General features: G+C 37.9%; 2 protein-coding genes across 3 annotated transcripts; one reads left to right on the forward strand and one right to left on the reverse strand.

Annotated features, from left to right (window-relative positions):
* Positions 1-1,764: 1,764 nt before the first annotated feature.
* On the forward strand, positions 1,765-13,236 carry LOC149045868 (uncharacterized). 2 transcript variants are annotated; one of them, XM_089206061.1, is made up of 5 exons: positions 1,765-1,915; positions 10,331-10,491; positions 11,036-11,216; positions 11,596-11,834; positions 12,332-13,236. In XM_089206061.1, the coding sequence occupies exons 3-5, from the start codon at positions 11,037-11,039 to the stop codon at positions 12,507-12,509; spliced, it is 597 nt and encodes a 198-aa protein (XP_089062187.1). In that variant the 5' UTR covers positions 1,765-1,915; positions 10,331-10,491; position 11,036; the 3' UTR covers positions 12,510-13,236. The 2 variants fall into 2 exon arrangements, with proteins under 2 accessions (XP_089062187.1, XP_089062188.1); XM_089206062.1 differs by lacking the exon at positions 10,331-10,491 and having other exon boundaries at positions 1,802-1,915.
* LOC149045869 (uncharacterized) lies at positions 2,833-9,504 on the reverse strand. Its single transcript, XM_089205967.1, has 5 exons — positions 9,494-9,504; positions 8,287-8,464; positions 6,801-6,845; positions 4,078-4,144; positions 2,833-3,602 (listed from the first exon to the last, which is right to left on the reverse strand). The coding sequence occupies exons 1-5, from the start codon at positions 9,502-9,504 to the stop codon at positions 3,331-3,333; spliced, it is 573 nt and encodes a 190-aa protein (XP_089062093.1). The 3' UTR covers positions 2,833-3,330.
* Positions 13,237-21,689: the final 8,453 nt, after the last annotated feature.

The raw sequence follows: 21,689 nt of genomic DNA on the forward strand, positions 1-21,689 counted from the left end.
TGGGTTCTCGGCTGGTTCCTCAGCATTCTCACGATGGTTGTAAATGGATTTGTCATCTTCCTCGTCTGCAGGAAACATCAGCTTCGCACCAAAACCAACACATTCATCGTGTCTTTAGCAGTGGCTGATTTTGGTGTCGGGATGACTGCTATTCCTTCACGCTTTTTCTGCAGACTTACAACCAAATGCCCTCCAAGCTCAAAAGAGGGATTAATTATGATGTTTGTGAGGGTGTTCACTTTTTACGCCTCTGGAACAAACTTGGTTAGTTTAGTACTGGAACGTTATGTTGCTGTGGTGAAACCTTTGAAATATTTAAATTTTATGACGCGCCGTCGAGTCATTCAAATGGTTCTAACGTCTTGGGGAATTCCTTTTCTTTTCATTTTTATTTTAGTGTCGACTAGACTCATTGCAATCGATCGTATCATGGCTATGCTCGGCTACTTGTGTTTGCTTTTCGAGATAATCTTGTGCGTTATTCTAATCTTTTTTCTTGCATACATGTTTCTTGTTGTTTACAATCTGAACTCTAGAGATCGCAATTTAGCTAAGCAATTGCGGTTTAATCAAATGGTCGCTAGAGCTAAAACTCAGAACACTTCAGCAGTAAAATGGGTGGCTTTGATAACGTGTGTGTTTCTATCGTGTTATGGAATAATGATGCGTTGCAGTTTGTTATTTTTAATTGTTCAATCGTGTGACGATTTTCGTTACAAAATTCCTCTACAAGTTATTAACTCTGGAATAAACCCAATAGTTTACTCTTTCTTCAAAAGAGATATAAAGCAAGAATGCAAAAGGCTTCTCTTAAAAGGGCGTTGTTAATAAACAACAGAATAGTTCCGACGCAAGAACAACAGAGTAGTTAAGGACAGCCATTAAAAAGAAATTCAATGGAAACCGTGTTTTGGGTTCTCGGCTGGTTCTTCCGCATTATCACGATGGTTGTAAATGGATTTGTTATCTTTCTCGTCTGCAGTAAACGTCAGCTTCGCACCAAAACCAACACATTTGTCGTTTCTTAAGCGGTGGCTGATTTTTGTGTTCGGATGATCGCTGTTCCTCCACGCTTTTTCTTCAACCTTACAACAGAATGCTCTCCACGCTTTGAAACCTTTGAAATACTTGACTTTCGATTGCAGCAAAATTTACTTTGGAGTAATTTTTTTTCTTTAAGCCATTGAAGCTGACTTGTATTTTGATGTAAGAAATATCTGGTTCTTAAAATTATGAGCTTATCTTGCATAATAAAATAAAAAGAGCAAAACATATCATATTCCTTGTCAATTGATGTGTCCAGTTCTGTAACAGATCGCTTAATCCACGCGTAGTTCAATCCGACGATACCGTACAAAATATGGTTAGAATCCTAACTTTGACAGGGAGCTGTGATCAACATTTCGTTGACATAGTATCCGTCAGTTCCTCGATAGAGGTCGTGCATTGGGGACTTTCGTATGGCGTAACATACCGTTCAAAATTCAGTCAGGGTATTTTCCCTATCGAAAAATTAATTTTCGTGTCGGAAATCAATTAACAGGGTCCGTTATTGTTGGACACTTTCAGACCTCCTCATTGTCTGCTATTTCCCGTGTCTGATATTATTTCCCGTGTCTGATATTATTTCCCATGTCTGTATTTACTATTTAAATGGATTTCGACTTATCGCCGAGCCTAACAGGACTTATCGAAAATCGAGGCCTATAATAACCTACATCACTAATCGAGTGTTTGATCGAGTTTGATTAATTCCTCAATCACGAGTCGGATTATCCAGGGTTGACTCCGTCCCAGACCTCCCACGGTACACCGTTGGCTAGGGGTAGTTGTTCACTTAGTTTACAAAAACGATAAGCACCACTTCTTCGCAAGTATTGAAGCAAGCACTGATTTGGAGGTTATGACTGTTGAGGTAGGGTTATGAAATCTCTACTCGTAGTATGCACTTAGAATCTAGCCACTAGTTATGTTATACCTTTGTGTAGCAAACTCTTGAACTTTGTGTACCTGGCACACGCGGTTACATAAGCTGATAATTGAAAGCCGAAACACATAAAATGTACGAATATTGTGTGCTTGTACATTAGTTTTAAACCAAAAAAATTGTCGTATTTTTCACAAATCTAGCCTTCTACAGCTCAATGAACGTCAAACTAAATATTATGCATTTGCTGTTGCTCAGTAAATGCGTAATTTGACAGCACTATCTCAAACACGGTCTACGAAAATGCTAAATTTCGGTTATCATTCACTGTTTCCATCAGTGAACCCTTAAAACCCCCAAATTGCGACTGGCTTCTCCTTTCTGCTTATAGTATCACCCTTGGATCAAATGTAAAAGTCAAGACAATGGTGGAAATTAACACCAATTTAAGAGGCTCCTGATTGTCAAACAAATTCTCCTTGTCTGTACTGTAAGAAATGGGATCCAAGGGAATGCAAAGAAGACAGGGTACAGAATATGACTGACAATGTAAGAGTGTAAAGGGTTAACCACTTGACCAGCTCAAACTAAGCAAGGGATCAGTAACCACTCAACCGGAATTCAATGTATAAAGCCCATCTTTTATTTTAAAACAGCAAGGTTAATGACATGTTATGGGCTCTCTTTCTTTTGTATTAATGGTTGTGTATTTGAAGCAAAAAGTTGTCTTGCAAACAGAGTACAATTCAGCAGACATCAGGTAAAAATCTTAAATAAAAAGAACGACATTAAACATCATCATCAGTGAAAATATCTTAATTTACACCTGGTGCTTTGAAATCAAACTAAACAAATTATACAATGAAATTCAGTATTTTATACAATGAAATTCAGTATTTTATACAATGAAATTCAGTATTTTAGAGAGGTGATGATAAATTAATTCCCTACGAGTGAGATATAAAAACAATGCATTAACCCTTTAACTCCTGGAAGTGATTAACACAAAACTTCTCCCTACAATATCCATACATTATTCAGCAAACAGATAATGTGAATATTCAATCTTGTCAGGTTGAAGCTGCTATCTTGATCTAGCAGCAAGTTCTCATAACTAATTAGCAAGGAAATGAGTAGCAGCTAGAGTGGAGAATTAACTATCAGATCTTGGGATTTAAAGGGTTAAGACTCTTGATTTCAGTTCATTAAATGTTGTAGCCAAAATGTGAGGGAGCAAGTCGCAGTACGACTCGTTCTCTCACATTTGTGTTGTATAACTAGCTAAGGTCCATAAAAAGTTTCCTTTTTTCAAGTTTACTTTAGAGAAAAATAGCTAAAAAATGTTTTAATGGAAATACATATATATAGATGGTCACTTGCAATAAAACCTAAGATAGATTTTCCTACTTATTAGTTTTACTTTTCTTTTTTTCTTTAGCTCTTAGCCTTCTCATTTGACGTCTACTTATTTTGTTCATTTCAATGTCATCTTCTTTGGCTTTCATTTTTTTTGCATTTAAGTTTGACTTTTTGTTGTCTTCTGGTTTTCTCTTTCTTTTCCTCTTTTTGTCATCTGTGTCTTTTGATTCCCCTTTTGTTGCCTTTTTGTCCAGTTCTTTTATTCTCTTCTTCATCTTCTTAACTTTCTTTCCAATGCTCTTGTTACTATCATCTGCTAAATTGAATTTTTAAAGTATTGTTAAACTAATATGTAATGTTATTTACTTGTATTTCTTCAATCAAGTCCTGGCTATTGACCACACTATTCTTGTGGTCACCCTGATTATAGAAGTTTGAAAAACTGATGACCTGAACTTCCAAATGATGAGGACATTCTTTAATGTATACCAAAGTCAAATAATATTCCAATATTGGGAAAAAATCTTAATATTTTCTGTGTACATCTACTTGTAACTATCCAATTAGAATTGTGGAGCACATCTATTTTTCACTCTTTTTAAACAAGATGAAAAATGGGTCATTAACACCATTTTAGTGTACAATTTTATTAATTTAATTTAGTATACAAACTTTCCTGGTTACTTTACTTTCAGTAGTAATAGTGTTGTTTGCATTACTCTAAAGCATTCAAGCTAGATACGAGGTGAAAAGCACTTGCAAGGCTAGAACAAAAACCAATCAAAACATACCTCTGGTCTCAATGGTGGAATTAAGATCTTTGTCAGTTTGTAAAGGGCCAGTTCCTTTGAATGACACCTGGAAGGAAATAGGAGAAGAGTGGAAGCATCCCTGGCTCAAAGAATCATTGATTACAGAAATAGATTATCTTCATTTGTCTTTCTCTAGGAGAATTTAACGTCCAAGTTTTGTCTAACAAATGGGAAGTTAAGACTTCTCAGCATTTCTTTCAGTTCCTTAATTCTATTTTAATATTAAAATAAAATATCTTTGAAATGATACAATACTACAACTGATAAGGATACTTAAGTGAGAAAAACACCCCTTTCTTTATTCCTAATTCAATGAAACAAGTGTAAATCTGGACTAACAGTGGCAATGGCAGAGCCCCTACCAAGGAAAACACCTTGCAACCCTGAAATAGAAGTTGCAAGCTCCGGAGTACAAATACACCTTTCACTAGCAAATCTTGGAACTGCAGGTGAGACCTTGCTCTTGTCACACTACCGCACAGGAACACACCTTCAGCCTCTATAGTAGAAGTTGCAAGTTCCAGAGTACAAAAGCACCTTCTGCTGCCAAATCTAGCAATAGAACTCCAGGTGAGACCTTGCAAAGGAACACACCTTTTGCCTCTATAGTAGAAGTTGCAAGCTCCAGAGTACTTAAGCACCTTCCACCGCCAAATCTGCTAATAGAGCTTGAGGTGAGACCTCTCCCTACTTGTACCGACACAGAGGAATACACCTTCCGTCTCTATAGTAGAAGTCGCAAGCTCCAGAGTACTTGAGCACCTTCCGCCACAAAATCTACCTATGGAACTACAGGTGAGTCCTCGCCCAGGGCTGCGGAGGAACACACCCTTTGCCTCTATAGTAGAAGTTGCAAGCTCCAGAGTACAAAAGCACCTTCTGCCGCCAAATCTAGTAATAGAACTCCAAGTGAGACCTCGCACTAGTTGCGGTGCCACAGAGGAAATACCTTCCGCTTCTATAGTAGAATTTGTAAGCTAATGAGTACTTGAGCACCTTCTGCTGCCAAATCTAGCTATAGAACTCCAGGTGAGACCTTGTAGAGGAACACACCTATTGCCTCTATAGTAGAAGTTGCAAGCTCCAGAGTACAAAAGCACCTTTCGCCACCAAATCTAGTTATTCAACTTTAGGTAAAACCTCGCCCTAGTTGTAGCACCACAGAGGAATACACCTTCCGTCTCTATAGTCGAAGTTGCAAGCTCCAGAGTACTTATGCACCTTCTGCCACAAAATCTATCTATAGAACTTCAGGTGAGTCCTCGCCCAGGGCTGCAGAGGAACACACCTTTGCCTCTATAGTAGAAGTTGCAAGCTCCAGAGTACAAAAGCACCTTCCGTTGCTAAATCCAGTCATAGAACTCCAGGTGAAACCTCGCAGAGGAACACGCTTTCTGCCTCTATAGTAGAAATAGCAAGCTCCAGAGTACTTGAGCACCTTCCACTGCTAAATCTAGTAATAGAACACCAGGTGAACCCCTGCCCTAGTTGTGCCGTTACAGACAAATACACCTTCGGCCTCTATAGTAGAAGTTGCAAGCTCCAGAGTACAAAAGCACCTTCCGCTGTCAAATCTAGCAATAGAGCTCTAGGTGAGACCTTGCAAAGGAACACACCATCCACCTCTATAGTACAGGTTGCAAGTTCCAGGTGCAAAAGCACCTTCCAACACTAAATCTAGCTGTAAGATTTTCTCAAATACATTGAGTTGAGGAATTTCAGGTGTGTTTTTCTCTAGTTGCAAAAGTACGTAAAGGGACAGATGTCAATGCCCTCCCTATTTCCTTTTCAGTTATCTATAAATGTGTGCATGTGAACCTATAATTAAAGCAATGCTCGCAAAATTGCTCTTGGATTTGGCATTGACAGAAAACACTGTAGATGTTCTCAACAGTAAATTAAATTTTAATCACCAAATGCATGAAAAGACTAACCAGGTAAACTTTGAAAACTGTGTGAAGGGGGAAAAAATGACCAGACGAAAAAAAAAGATGCACTTAAAAAAGTTAAAAACATAGAAAACTGGGGCATTTAAAATAACTAAACGTGCTAAATTTCTCCAATCCACTTAATCTTAAATGCAAAATCTTTACGTTCAATCTCATACTTAAACATTTTTATACACTTTCTGAAAACATCCCTTGTGTTTTCTATCATTTAAGCACAGGTGTTCAGAAAATTCATTACTAACTGTAGATGCTTTAATAACATGAATGTTCACTATAACCTTTCAAAATATCAAGGGATGTACATTATAGGCATTAAAAGGATCTTATAAAGTAAAAGTAATCTATTATAGTATTTTATAATAATGATGTTCAATTATATTATCTTGATGAGAACATATGGAAGTAGTGACTAACAATATAACCAAGATAATGGTCATCAAATTAATCAGGCTTGTGTGTGTAAGCATCTGTAGCCAAGCAGCTGCTGGCAAATCTAACCCTAGCTAAGGTTTCCTATATCACCTAATCCCAACATTTAACCAGACAAAAAAAAAGAACTGGAATAAGTCTGGCTAAAATTACACAGACAGAAAGAATTGCAATCTGCAGGCAACAGATGATACACACATATAGCGGTGTTCTGGTACATGTTATGATAAATGTGGCCATGTGGATGAAGCAGTATGAAAAGTCAGGAGAGATGAAACAGAGTGTTAAAAAGCCTCAACTTGTAAGTACAACATGTGTACTTACTTTTTCTGGGGACTCTGACATGAGTTTTTCCATTTCCTGTTCAGACTGGAAGTAAAGAAAAAAACTTCAACTCAGTTCTAGTCTGACTGGCAAAGAATCTTCAAACATGTAGTTCATTTTAGAGTGTTGCCCAACATACAGTGATTGATGAAAACTGAATATTGCTCACAAGATAACAAAGTTCTCCGAATGGCATTATCAAATAATCTGCAGTTTTTGATTGCAAAAAAAGAAACATGGGGTTTGAACCTAATTCAAGGGTTAAAAATACCACACACCAATACTTGAATTGGTTAATTGATTCAATACCTACGTGGAGCGGGAATCTACAACGTATACTTAAGCTTTTCGAAAAGTAATTAGACTACCGACGGAAACTGACGGCAATAACGGGCCAAAAAGGAAGGTAAAATTCCGCACAGCCCCACACTACATTATACGTTCAGTTCTTGGATAGAGTGACAAAAACAATACTTTACCATTGGGAAAACAGATTTGTTTTACGATAGTATGGGGCAGTACGGAAATTTTACTAAAAGGAATATTTCTGTAATGTTTTGCTTTCTTGGCGAAGTTGATGGTCGAACCTCGCAAATCTGCCGCATTTGAGTCTTAACACAAATTGAAAACCCGGCATTTGAAAGGTAATTTAATTTTACATCTGACCGATTTTTAAACAATATAACCTAATCAAGATAACGCCACTAATTACGTCTATTCTTCTCCGATGAAAAGCGCTACGTTTCGGTTGTCTGCACAAGAAACAATACTTTCGAACATTGCGTACACGGGGGATTACATGATTGACAGTCGGATTGACAGGCCTGCGTGAAGTTACGCATGCTCTCTTTCTCTTTTCTAGCTTATTTGCATTTTCCCGTGCGACGTTTTTCAATGGGCGCGATTCTGTAATGTTTGTGCGGTTGTGAATAAAAGGGATAGGATTCTAAAGAAATTTTGGTGCTGCGTCGCTAGGAGAGTATAAAAGGGTAATTTAGTATCATCAACTGAGATGCAACTCAGTTGATAATACTGAATTACAATTTTGTGTGGTTATGTTAGGATGATTGTCCGGAAATTGTTGAATTTTTTGCCGGCGTGTTTGATTAGTGACTGTTTTGTTCGTAGTGTTTTAAGTTAGCCATCAGGTTATCTTAAAATAGGGGTTTTAAGTCTTGTCAAATGAAGTTATCGTAGAATAAGGGTTTTAACTTTTGTCAAATGAAATAAATGAGTTTAAAATAGACTTTATCTTACTAGCGCAACCCTCTCATCGATTTGCGGTGGAATCCCTGTGGAATTCACAACATAAAAACGCGCGATTAGCGCTGCTCCAGGAACATTAGTCCAGAACAACCAGCTGATTCAGTGAATAAAAAATATTTTGCGTAGAAAAGTGGCTGAAACTAGAATTCAGTCACCATTTTCACGCTGGTGCGGTGCTGAAAGAATGTAGACCATATTTGTGGAAAACTGTCTTACTCACCTGGTCGCCGTGATTTCGGGAATTTCCCGTTTTAGGTGCGCCACCATAGCGTCTCCGCAAAGCCTCTGGTCGAACTTGACCTTTTTGCCATCTGGGGCAAGAGTTGGGTTTTGAGTTACTTGCGCAATGTCGTCCACCCAAACGAATGTTCGGTAGGGCTTCGCGCCCGGTAGCCCGCCTGCAATTTGTGAGTCCTGTGAACCAACTTGTGCATTGGGGTCAAAAATAGGCCCGATGGCTCCTACGCTGTGATCACCAGACATTTCAAGATTTGTTTGTACAGATGAAACAAGCTGTTGTAGGGAGCGGAAAGAACTTCCCTCGTTCATCTGAAAAGTAGTGCCACTTAGAGAAACACTCCTATGCTGGTATCAAATGTAACGTCAACGTCATATCCGAAATGATGATTACTGGAGGTGTCACATTTCTAATTTTTCTTTTTTCATAATTAAATAAATTTAGGATCCAAGGCTTTGCACGAGCTGGTTAACATTCTTGAGATTTTTTAAAATTACACGTCAGTCATTTCCTATTCGATGAATGGATTTTATGAATATAATTTGCTTCCGTACGCCAAGTCAGAGTTACGAGTTTGTAACTCTAGGAAATCGTTTTCACTCGCGGTTAATTTCTAACAAAGAGGTGAGGCACAACAGAGAAAGACCTTTTGTTTTAATTTAATTTCACTGCGGGACGTGTGCTATGAATCTTTCACAAGGTTCCTGTTTGCTGTTAAAATTATAGAAAGCTCGAAGTACAATTGGCGATAAATTGTCGAAAAATTCAAGGGAACTATAACTGCCAGTCTCGTGGAAGGAAAACCTCTCTTTCAACGCTACGATGCATGTAAACAAGTTTTCCTGGTATAGCAGGTTATTTAGTGTTAAAAACTGGGTTGAAAACGTAAATTAGCCACCGTAAAGAGTAAAAAAGCTGACGTTTCGAGCGTTAGCCCTTCGTCAGAGCTAAGGGCTAACGCTCGAAACGTCAGCTTTTTTACTCTTTACGGTGGCTAATTTACGTTTTCAACCCAGTTGTTAACACTAAATTACCTGCTTTACTCTCCCACCGACGCAGCACCACAGTTTCTTTAGAAACTTACCCCTTTATTCATTTTCCTGGTATAGATTTCTTTCCTGGTGTCTTGTAATTTGCATCCTTCAACCCGCATCAGGTAGGTATCAGGCTTCTTTCCAAGAACACTTACTCAAACGCCATTGTGGTCATTATGTGAAAAGTATTCGTATTCCACTGCTTCTTCTGCGATCTACAGGGGCGCAAATTATTTTGATCGAGAAAACAAAGGACAAAATGTATTGAGCGGCCCGCCAACTTCATGCAACCCAAGCTTCTTTTTGAAGGGAGAAAAAGAGGCGCAAGGTCATCTTCATTAATCGTAGACGAGCAGATGCGCACAAGCTTAAAACCGGGTTGGCTGCTTATGAATTAGCCGCAGTTGTTAGCTTCGGGCGAATGAAGATGCTAGTGTTAACCTTAAGCCGGAAAATCAGGTTCTTCGTTATCGCTGATGATTTATCAGTGCTTTCTTATTCGCCAGTGCTTTCTTATTCGCAAGTCCTTTCAAAATGAAATTACGTGTCAGTTTTTCCAAAAAAGGCTATCACTGGACTGTAGATGCGATTTAAACTGATAAAGCAGTGTTCCTTATTAAGTACTGCTCTTTCAGCTATGTCAATGATCGTTTGCTGCGCAAATTTCGTGTTTTAGAATAAGAATATATCTCGTTCCCCCTTCTAGGTCCCGGACTACCAAAACGGTCAAGAAGATCTCAAAAGGGTGTTGGATTTTTTGGCTAACGGTTAAAATTTTTTCCCATATACGGCTAATGGTTAATCTCTCTCCATTGCTGTCCCAGGATTTTTTTTTTGTGCACGGTCAACTTTTTTTTTTATACGATTAACGGTTAAAATTCGTCAATTTTTACGCCTAAAGGCAAAATTTTGTGGCCGTTTTACGGCTAACGGTTACCCCATTGAGACCCTCGGTCAATGTTGTCTTATTTAATGACATACTTCTTCTACAGTTGTTAGTCTCAATCCGGACGCGATAGAACACTTTGTGCTGGACGTTCAAGCGCTTTATTTTACAGCCCGATCTGCCATTGAGGACAGTACTTCAACTCCAGAAAGACTAACCGGCCTTTGGACTAAGTTGGACTCTAAAATGCAGGAAGCGTCCGAGAAGGTGTGGTCACAAAGCGTTGTACATTATCATTTCAAACTTAAAATGAAATTCTCTTTACGTGCGTAAAAGAAAGCATCTGGTGTGGGTATGCGGTTTCTTATATTAGGTCTTTTATATTTGATTTTTTAAGCCCATGTAGACCATACTAGCATGTACGACTTTGAAAATTGTCACTGAGTTCAAGGTTTTCTTTATCTTTCCCAAGTGTACTCAAAGCTTACTGTATATAATTTTTATAGAAATATCATCTTTAAATATATAAATCTCGTGAACTTTGGAAAGCTTCCCTTCAATTTGCTCCTTCGTCCAAGATTAAAATTGATCCAAAATTAGCCCCAAAAGTTTACTTTGCGACTCAAACGCAGTGTTATTGGGAAAATATCCATGACTTGGCTTGTCTTATTATAATCCTTGTCACTTTCAAGAATCAACAGCAAATAATGAAATAAACAAATACAAAATATGAGTTGAGCTGAACAGATGCGAGTTCTTTTCCTCGTTAGTAGATACATTCATGTAGCGTTAACCTTTTGTTTACTCTTAGGATGGAGTTGCAAACCCATCTGCTTGTCTGCGAGGAGAGGCAGCGACAATGTAGAGTCAATGGATGCCAATTTGCTGGCAATTTTAAGGAGATGGAGCAACATAACAAGGACCAAGCAGAAAAGCACGTGTCACTGCTGACAGAGATGGGTGAAAAGCTCTTAGACGTATTACTTAAAAAGGTAAGGCTGACCGAGGCCAATGCTCCTTAATGTTTTCCCCTTTCGATCTTTAATTGTTACTTAATAGCTAGTGTGCACGTCGCTGCGTGTCCACAGATTTTTTAACAGTTCTACAAAACTTTGAACAGATTTCTGCTTTAAAAATCATCAGTCGAGACTGAAAAAGTTGACTGAGTAGATGGTCCTCTTGTTTCCTTTAGAATACGATCTCACAAGGATGATATAAAAATATACTATTTGAGGCAGATTTGGGGATGAGGTGCGGGGGAGGGGGAGTGGTCGAACATTTTTTTAACGCTGTTCAGCTTACAATAATCGCCCAGTGAATTTTCCTTGCACTTTACTCATTATGACGCTGATTTGATTTCCAACACAACAGGACACGAATGACTTGACCAAGACAAAAATGGCACTCGGAGGTTTCTGTTGGTCCATCTTTAACTTCAAACAAATGGCAGCAGATATGCTACAAGCCGGAAACACTGCAGAACCGATGGCCAGCGGAGTTTACGAATTTGAAGAGTGTAGTTGGAGGATGCTGCTGTACGTACGTCGCACAAAGTGCAAGTTATTCTTGCAGTTGCACCGAGCCGTTCATCCTGTACGAGCTTCATTCAGGTAAATCATATCACCCCCTTGTTTACGGATTGGTTACTCTTGCTAAACCCTATACCTATAAGGTTAACCTGTACAAGCTATCAACCTTCTACAAAATGAATCGGCTGAATTAAAATAACGCATGCTTAGTAACTCTAATCGGTCATATCTGAGTAGATAGCTCCAAAAACCTAAGAATCTGTAAAGGGAAATAACTAAAACTTCTTTCTCTTTGTTTTTCCTCTTTTCTGTTGTGTTGTTGGTGTTTTTGGTTTTTTTTTATGTTTTTTTTGGGTGTGTGTGTTTGTGTGTGACTGTAAATATATGAAAATCATATATGTGAACTACGGTTAAAGAAATGAAAATGAAAGAGAACATCGCAGTAATAAATACTTCTCAAGCAGCAGTGAAAAAAAGACCTAAATAGTGCTCATTACTGCGATGTTCGCTTTCATTTTCACTGTCTGTGCGTGTGTTGAGATAAGAAAAAAAATTAACCTCTTAAAAATTTGTTTTAGAATTGTCATCGGGCTGGCAAACCCAGTAGTCATTGAGCTGGAGCCAGATCTTCGCCTGCGGGAAGGGGAGACCTTCGGGACTGAGGTTGCCCTGGCAAAACTGGAACGAGAGGCAGAAAAGAACTCCGGCTGGCTTTTTATGGAAATATTTATTGAAAGGTTTTCTTTTTCCTTGTAAATGTTTAGTTGTGAAGTGAAGATATGACACACTGTTACCTTAAGTTGAGTGACTGCGATGCAGTGTTCTCTCAGACTGATGTACATCAAAATGAAAGCTTTTTCTATGACTGTCCGCATCGTTAGAGTGAATATTTCTGAACCAGCGAAATAGTATATTGTGAATTTTCAAATTAGCTAGGAATAACCTTTTTTGTGTGACCGACAAAGAATCCTCAGATAACGTTTAATATTTCCACGTAGCTATAGCTAAGCGAGTATGACGTTAGCGAGAAAAGAAAAAAAATACAGCGCACGTGAAAACACTGCATCATAACCATAAACATGGTTTAGTTATTCTTCTTTTTGTAATAAATAAAGAGACAGTTTCGTTGAGATGGTCAAACTATACGTTAGGCTAAAAGAGTTCCATTGCCTTTTTAAAATTGCTTGAGCCAAATTTGAATCATAGGCTGACGACTTTTGACGTTGTGTTAAACTTATAAATAAGATAGACAAGACCATAGCTGTGGCGTAACAGATAATTTCATTCTTTTTTGGGCGTTTCCCCGATCCGTTCGCATTTTTCAATTTAGTTCCTTTCGATTTTATATTAGCATCGTTTTAAAAAGCTTTTATTTACCTTTTTCTCATACATTTAATGCAAGAAGATCAAGTTTTTTGTTTTTAATCGGATGTGATTAGTCATGTGCACAACATTTAGTGAATAATAAATTGTTGCGGCAGAATGGCTGTGGAATCTTTTGGTTTGGTTTCATCTTACTTTACAAGTTTCCTTGCTCTTAAACTTCCCTTTACGAAAAAATATCTACCACTGTAAACTTTCTTTTTCCCTCAAATGTTGCTGATTTCTCTATAAGGTGGCTTTCCGGTTCTACTAGCATGTTATTAAAGCACGAGCTGATTATTGTCGTATGTTCTAGCGTTAAAACATTCATGAAAAGTTTGTTATAACTTTTCCAGAGATACTTTCATTTGGAGAATCCGTCAGATATTGTACGATAACTTAACAAACTGTGATGATAGTGTCAAAATTTTGCCAAAATCGCCATGAATACCAAAACAGGGCTTTGTTCATTTATTGCGAGGAAGTAGAGAAATGCTTCCTTAATTTGGTCTTAATCAATACCCTTATGCTAATGGTACATTTTTTAATTGTACAATATACACGAAGTTAAAGGAGAAGACTAACTGCAGTCTTTTTTATTGATATACAGTTTTTATTACCTTTCTAAAACTATCCTAACCTTGTACCGTAAGAAGTCTGGGTAGGAGAGTACTCTGCGGTTATCAGAGTCGGCGATTGAGAAAATTATCAGGCTCCGGCAATGAGACAAATTTCGGACTCGACGATTGTAACGAATAATTTAAGGACTCGAGCATTAATAGTAAATACAGACATGGGAAATAATATCAGACATGGGAAATAATATCAGACACGGGAAATAATATCAGACACGGGAAATAGCAGACAATGAGGAGGTCTGAAAGTGTCCAACAATAACGGACCCTGTTAATTGATTTCCGACACGAAAATTAATTTTTCGATAGGGAAAATACCCTGACTGAATTTTGAACGGTATGTTACGCCATACTTTCGATCCTCAACAATCCCTTTGAAAACTTGACCTAAAGCATTTTCTTGCCTCGTTTTTATTATTGATCTATGAACGAAGATTTTGCAAGGCATCCTTTCGCGCGGCAATCTTCATGTTTGTTGCATCGCTTATGACCACTGTAGCATCTGTATCGTCCAACCTCCTCTTCCTCCCCCCACAGGATAAATCAGATAAATGAGACCAGTCTCATGGAGCCAAGTTTTGTTATAGTGAAGTCAAGAGAGTAAGTCAACAATTGATATTCTCTTTAGAGGTTGAAATACGTACAGGTCGTCCGCTGGTACCCCCGAAAGAAATGACCCTCATGAGGATGAGCGCGAGGTTAGACTCGACTGCACGTTCCTTTCTCCTTTAATTTCCCTTCCTTCTCTTTTTCCCTTTCATTCTTTATCGAAAATTGAAAAAAAAAACACCCATTCCTTCGACCGTAATTTTCTTCGTCGGGACAGGTGTAGTTTGAAATAAAGGAGAAACTGCTATCGCGAAATTGCAAGGGAATCGAAAAAATCATCGCGATTCCAGGGAGTTCGAGCGAGCTGATAGGTAATAAAATAAAACAGAAGTAAGTGAGCTAATTTGGAATTTAGCAGTGGCTCTTCGCAAGGCTACTGTTCGTGCGCTGTTTCCGAGTCTAATTTGAATCTGGACAACGATTTTAATAACTGAAGAGTTATCTACAAGTAATAGTTGTGGTATTGCTACGGTTGCAGCGGTATTTTACCTCTTCATTAGAGTCTACTAAGCCTTAAAAATAGCCAATTATTGCTTACGATTGCACAAAACTAATCGAAAAGCTCGTCGTTGGTATTCAGACCGTCGTTCAAAGTCGGAAACCTCATTTGAATTACAAATCATTTAAAAATTAAAATTTATGAATTAGCTATTAGTCTTGCACATAGAAAGTGCTTCCGAACTAAAAAAAGAAATTCAGCGTCTTTTTCAGCCAGTTTGCGGCCAATTGATGAACGACACTCTGTCCCGACTTTTCCCAAGGTAAATAACTCATGTATTAATACATATTGGATTGAAATACAATTAAATTACAGAGTGACAAGTCGAAGGGGGCAGTAATTAGACAGTACAGCATGTACACTGTAAGGCAAACTCCATCCCATTCGTAGCCGCCATGACAGTTTTCATGTAACCAAGTAACTCCTGATGCGGCAGCGAGAAATTTGTTTTTTCATTATTATTGTTTTGATCGCTTATTTACTAATTCAGATCCTATTTTTATTTTTAAACTTATTTCAACAATATACACAGTCCATCGTGCTCAGAGTTTTAGAATTAGGGTAGTTGAAGATGGTTTTCATAACTTTAAACAAATATTCTATAATGTATCGACACAAACACACGTTTGTCGTGTTGCTTTGAAAATGGTGTCAAAATATTATCAAATAATTTCTAACATTATGAGGTTATTTTTTCTCCATGACATAAATGGTTACCGTATTAACCCTAAAGCCCCGATATTGCCTTTATTTGCTCGGTAACCCCCTTGCCGCCGTAAGATTTGAGAAGAGTTGGGGAGAAGTTTGCCTTGGGCCTGGTACTAATAATGAGGTTACCAGTGCCAGACTCCTTCCTGACCTCTGGCTGGCTCGCGTTGCATAAGGCCTTTTACTTCCCGGCGGACAAAGAAAAGCCCGCGCTGAAGCGATAACAATGATAGTGTGCTCGCATAACTTCTCCATTTTAGTGTTAAGTATCCAGAGGTTGATCGCCTTTCTTTTTTCTTTTTTTTTTTTTTTTTTTTTTTTTTAGGAAGGAGATTGCATAGTTTAGAACGTTCACCGCTGTTCACAGCAATTCTTGATTTTACTTATCCAGGAAAAAAGCCTGGACGAGTTACACAACCAACACACGGAGTACCTCCGAAAAGCCATTTTCCGTTCCCTGCTTAGTCGAAAGGCAGCGCCCGTAATGACCATCATAAGAGACCTTGGCACGCTTATACTCAAACTGCGTGCGCAGCTTTCGGCGTCCCCATGGCAACATAACCCCAGTGCAGGGAACGTGACTCATCTCGCACATGACATCATGCCTAATACTCATAACGTGTTCAAAGAAACTCTACCTTTCACTTCACAGGTGAGATGTTTCGGGAAATGACATTTTTCGCAAGGAATTCTTCGTTCACAGCACTTGGGACAGGAGAATGTGTTAGGTGTAACAGGGGTCTGTTGAATATCGTCAGTTGCGGAGCTAAGAACTGGTTTTGTTGTTGCTGTTGTTGTTTTTTTTTTTTTTGCGCTCAGTCCGTTCACGTTTTCCCGCGCCTTTGATGTTAAAAGGGGGCGACTCACGCTTGAAATTATTGCCATTTGAAATATTTGTTGTTCTCAGCCAAATAGAGGCTAATTTTCACTACTTCGCATCTTGTCTACACTCTGCTGTAGTTTTGAGAAATGAAACACATCAGATGATGAAGTAAAAAAATATTTCGCTTCAGTTCTCAATTTCTGATTGGTCCATTCTTTTTTGAAACCAATGACTGGCGTCAAATTCTGTGCAGAAGGCGTCTGACAGAACATTCTAAGATGATAAATGTTTGCAGCCTTGAATGCGACTTAAATAAACATTATCCATTGTCCTAAGTAAATTTTAAGAGCTGATGGGAGGGAGAAGGTTTTATAAAACCCTTATATAAACAATTCTTTTTGCCTAAAACGTGTTTGCTTAAAATTTTCTTAAACAAGAAATTAAATGAAATTGTGATTTTGGATCTTCGGCTGGTTCCTCTCCATCCTCACGATAGTTGTAAATAAACGCATTGCCATGGTGAAACCTTTGAAATACTTGACTTTTATGAAGCGCCGCCCAGTCATTCAAATGGTTTTTACATCTTAGGGGATTCCTTTTCTTTTCACTCTTACTTTTTCTTTATTGTCAATTAGACTCAGTGCATTCGAGCATACGATTACCATCGTCGGCTATTTGTGTTTGCTCTTCGAGATAACGATCTTGTGCCTAATGCTAATCTTTTTTCTTACATCCATATTTCTTGTTCAATCTGAACTCTAGGGAGTGCTCTGTAGCCAAGCAATTTAATTTTTATCATCGGGTTGTTAAAGTACAAACTCAGAACGAATCAGCTGTAAAATGGGTGGTTTTGGTAACGTGTGTGTTTCTGTTGAGTTCGGGAATATTCTTGCGTTGTGGTTTATTATTTTTAGCTGGTCATAAATGTAGTAACGATTTTTATTGCAAAATAGCTCAACAAGTTATTAACTCCGGCCTAAACCGTAAAGTTTATGCTTTCTTCAAAAGAGATATAAAGCAAGAATGCGGAAGGCTTCTCTTCAAAAAGCGTCGCTATTTAACAGCAGAGTGATTCCGACGCAAGAAAAACATTAGCTGATGCATATACTTAAAACTTTCCTAGATCCCGAGGACTTCCGGTTCAGAATCTATCCGTGACATATTGATTCTTATCTAAACTGCTGTTCAGTTAAAAAGCTTCTGATGAAATAAAGCTAAGTCACCTGTTTAAGAGAGGAAGTGTTGATAGTACATACGTCTCTATTATTTAAGACCACATATTGATTATTTTTAGGCCTTACTTTACTGGAGAAGATTTTTTTTCTTAAATTACTCATTTAAGGTGGCATGTATTTTAGTCTTAGAAACATCTGGTTCTTATTATTATGAGCTTGCGTTGTATATTTTAATGACATAGAGTAAAAAAAACTCACTTTTTTTCTTAATTTTGCTGTGTTTTTTACTCTATGTTCTCTTCAGTGTTTTAGAATATTAAGCTCTTGTTGATGAATTACATGATCACTTTAAAACGATAAATGCTGGAAAAAAGTGCTGAATTGTCTGACTTTTCGTTAACGACGGTCGATTTGCATATGCGCAACTTTCCCATGAGCTTTGTTTAATTTAGCGGGAATTGATCATCACCTTAAATAGTCAATACCGATATAGGATTCATCGATATAAATACTTTTAATTTCCCCGTTTTCATTGGAAATTTTTTCACATTCGGTAGCGTAGGTAACAATGGTATAACATTTCCAACACTTTTTTATTCCATGAAAACTTATCTTGGAGACGCTCGTTAAGGAAGATCTTCGTTCGACTAAAAATGAAATACTTGACAAGTATTCAAGTCATGTAATCCATCGGTCGTATGTCAGAGGAGATTGTCAAAGGCAAACGCCTTCAGGAAATTTTATAATATTACGTTTTCTTGATAAGTCTTTGTGAAATGCTTTTAATTTCTGCTTGTGTGTTTAGCGAACAAGTGACGCACTTGACCCACAAGTCTTGCACATGATGACCTTTAAAACGAGCATAAAAACGAGTGATTTGGTTTCAACTGATACAAAACAAGCTGTGGATAAATATATTTTATTAGACGTTTTGGTGTGTAGTATCGCTGAGTATTTTTGCGAGTTGTGCCGTATTTTGACGAGCCCGTATGGTGAGTTAAGGCTTCTCAATTTGTTAAAAACGTCTTTAACTTGATAATAAAAGGGGGCGATTTACGCTTAACACTGACCGATTAATAATTTTGAAATTATTGTTATTCAAAATATTTGTTGTTGGCTAAGTTTCGTTAATTCGCATCTCATTTGCACGATCGTGCTGTGCTGATAGTCTAAAAAAGGACTGCCGTAATTTTCTTTGAATTAAAACACATTAGAAGACGAAGTCAAAAGAAGTTCCGCGTTTGTTTTTAATTTCTGATTGCAATTGGTTTATTCTTCTTGAAAACCAATAAACAGACGTCGAACTCCGAGCACGTAGCGTCTGATAAGAACGTTGTTAAGTGATCGATGTTTGCAGCCTCGAATATGACGTAATTAAACAGCATACATATTGTCATATTAACTTGTACGTAGGTTGGATGGGGCCAGATGGTTGATTAAAAACTCTATATAAACACAATCAAATTTTTCATCCTTAAACCTTTCAAAACACTCTTGGCTTGACCGAAGAAAGCAATTGAAAAGTCCTAGACAGCCTTTTAGAGGAAATTCAATGGAAACGTGGTTTTGGGTTCTCGGCTGGTTCCTCAGCATTCTCACGATGGTTGTAAATGGATTTGTCATCTTCCTCGTCTGCAATAAACGTCAGCTTCGCACCAAAACCAACGCATTTGTCGTGTCTTTAGCAGTGGCTGATTTTGGTTTTGGGATGATCGCTGTTCCTTCACTTTTTTTCTGCAGCCTTGTGACCGAATGCACTCCACGCTCAAAAGAGGGATTAATTGTGGCATTTGTAAGGATTTTCACCTTTTACGCCTCTGGAACAAACTTGGTTAGTTTAGTACTTGAACGTTATATTGCTGTTGTGAAACCTTTGAAATACATGACTTTTATGACGCGCCATCGAGTCATTCAAATGGTTGTAACATCTTGGGGAATTCCTTTTCTTTTCACTCTTACTATGGTGTCGATTACACTTAGTGGAATCGATCATGCCAGGACTATCCGCGGCTATTTGTATTTGCTTTTCGAGGTAATCTTGTGCGTAATTCTAATCTTTTTTCTTGCATCCATGTTTTTTGCTGTATACTCTAGAGATCGCACTTTAGCTAAGAAATTGCGGCTTAGTCAACCGGTCGCTAGAGCTCAAACTCAAAACAAGGCGTCAGCGGTAAAATGGGTGGCATTGGTAACGTGTGTGTTTCTATCCATGGTGTTACGGAATATTGATGCGTTGTAGTTTATTTTTAACTGATAATCAATCATGTAACGATTATCATTACAAAATATCTCTACAAGTTATTAACTCTGGAATAAACCCTATAGCTTATGCTTTCTTCAAAAGAGATATACAACAAGAATGCAAAAGGCTTCTCTTCAAAAGGCGTCGTTAATAAACAACAGAATAGTTCCGACGCAAGTAAAACATTACTGAGCTGAAGCATATGCTTAAAACTTTCCTAGATACCGAAGACTTCTGGTTCACAATCTATCCGTGACATATTAATTTTTGTCTTTATCGCTGTTCAGTTAAAAAGCTTCCAAAAAAAAAAAGTAGTGCTGATATTACATCTGTCTCTAATATTTAAGACCAAATATTGATTATTTTGAGGCCATACTTTGCCGGAGAAAATGTTTTTCTTAAATTAATTATTTAAGCTGGCATGTATCTTAGTCCTAGAAACATCTGGTTTTTATAACAATGAGCTTACGTTGCATAATTTAATGATATAGAATAAAAAATATCATTTTCCTCCTCAATTTTGCTGTGTTTTTTACTGTATGTTCTCTTTAATGTTTAAGAGTATTAAGCTCTTGTTGATGAATCGCATGATAACTTTGAAACGATAAAAGGCTTCTCTTCGAAAGGCGTCGTTAACAAACAACAGAGTAGTCCCGACGCAAGAACAACAGAGTAGTTGAGGACAGCCATTAAAATGAAATTCAATAGAAACGTGATTTTGAGTCCTCGGCTGGTTCCTCAGCATTCTCATTATGGTTGTAGATTGATTTGTCATCTTCCTCGTCTGCAGTCAACGTCAGCTTCGCACCAAAACCAACACATTTGTCGTTTCTTAACCGAAGGCTGATTTTGGTGTTGGGATGATCGCTGTTCCTCCGCGCTTTTTCTGTAACCTTACAACCGAATGCACTCCACGCATTGAAACCTTTGAAATTCTCAACTTTAATTTGCAAGAAACTTTACGTTGGAGTAAACGAAAGAAGCTGACTTATATTTTGATGTAAGAAACATCTGCTTCTTAAAATTATGAGCTTGCCTTGAATAATAAAATAAAAAGAGTAAAAACATATCATATTCATCATATTCCTTGTCAATTGATATGTTCGGTTCTGTAACAGATCGCTTGATCCACGAGTAGTTCAATCCGACGATACCGTACAAAATATGGTTAGAATCTTAACGTTGACAAAGAGCTGTGCACAACATTTCGTTGGCATAGTATTCGTCAGTTCCTTGATAGAGGTCGTGCTTCGGGGACTTTCGACCCTTAACAAACCCGTATCGTTCAGCCTCCTTTCCCTCCGCCCACAGGGGATAAATGACGACCAGTCTCTTGGAGCCAATTTTGGTTACAGAGAAGTCAAGAGAGTAAGTCAACAGTTGATATTCTCTATTGTTGGAAATGGCACAGTTTTATCTCAGTGCCAACAATTACAGGAAGGATAAGCTTAACTGGTTTGGGACGCAAGAGGGAACTTTAAAAGTTGCCATAGCGGGGGATGGTACACCCTTTGGAAAGGATGACCCAGCATTGGCTTGGTTAGTTAGTTTCCTAAACTGTGGCCAGCGTGTGTATAGCTCTGCAGAGAACTTTCTCTTAATTGGGGCCAGTTGCTCTGAAGACTGTGAGCCTGTTCGCAGATATGTAGTTCGGCTTGAAAGGCAAATGACTGAAATTGAGGGGAAAATGATTTCAGTAGAAACTAATGGTAAGAAGAAGTTTGCGTCCTTTCAATTTGAACTGCTACCAAATGACATGAACTATATATATATTAAACCCCTGAAGAGTGAAGCGATTCACGAAACAGGCTTGTCGGGAAATGTAGTTACGTCCTTTTTTCCTCTCATAATATTTATATATATATATAATATATATAATATAT

This window comes from Pocillopora damicornis, chromosome 5 (genome assembly GCF_964200805.1).
Source record: "Pocillopora damicornis chromosome 5, jaPocDami1.2, whole genome shotgun sequence".
Lineage (NCBI taxonomy): Eukaryota > Metazoa > Cnidaria > Anthozoa > Scleractinia > Pocilloporidae > Pocillopora > Pocillopora damicornis.

What these genes read in the sequence shown, in the direction of transcription:
- LOC149045868 (XM_089206061.1), top strand. Translation starts at nt 11,037, where the DNA reads ATGGAGTTGCAAACCCATCTGCTTGTCTGCGAGGAGAGGCAGCGACAA. An exon ending in TAGACGTATTACTTAAAAAG is followed by an intron (nt 11,217 to 11,595) that starts GTAAGGCTGACC and finishes CCAACACAACAG; the next exon opens with GACACGAATGACTTGACCAA. An exon ending in CCTGTACGAGCTTCATTCAG is followed by an intron (nt 11,835 to 12,331) that starts GTAAATCATATC and finishes AATTTGTTTTAG; the next exon opens with AATTGTCATCGGGCTGGCAA.
- LOC149045869 (XM_089205967.1), bottom strand. An exon ending in CCCGAAATCACGGCGACCAG is followed by an intron (nt 6,846 to 8,286) that starts GTGAGTAAGACA and finishes CTTTACTTCCAG; the next exon opens with TCTGAACAGGAAATGGAAAA. An exon ending in TGTCAGAGTCCCCAGAAAAA is followed by an intron (nt 4,145 to 6,800) that starts GTAAGTACACAT and finishes ATTTCCTTCCAG; the next exon opens with GTGTCATTCAAAGGAACTGG.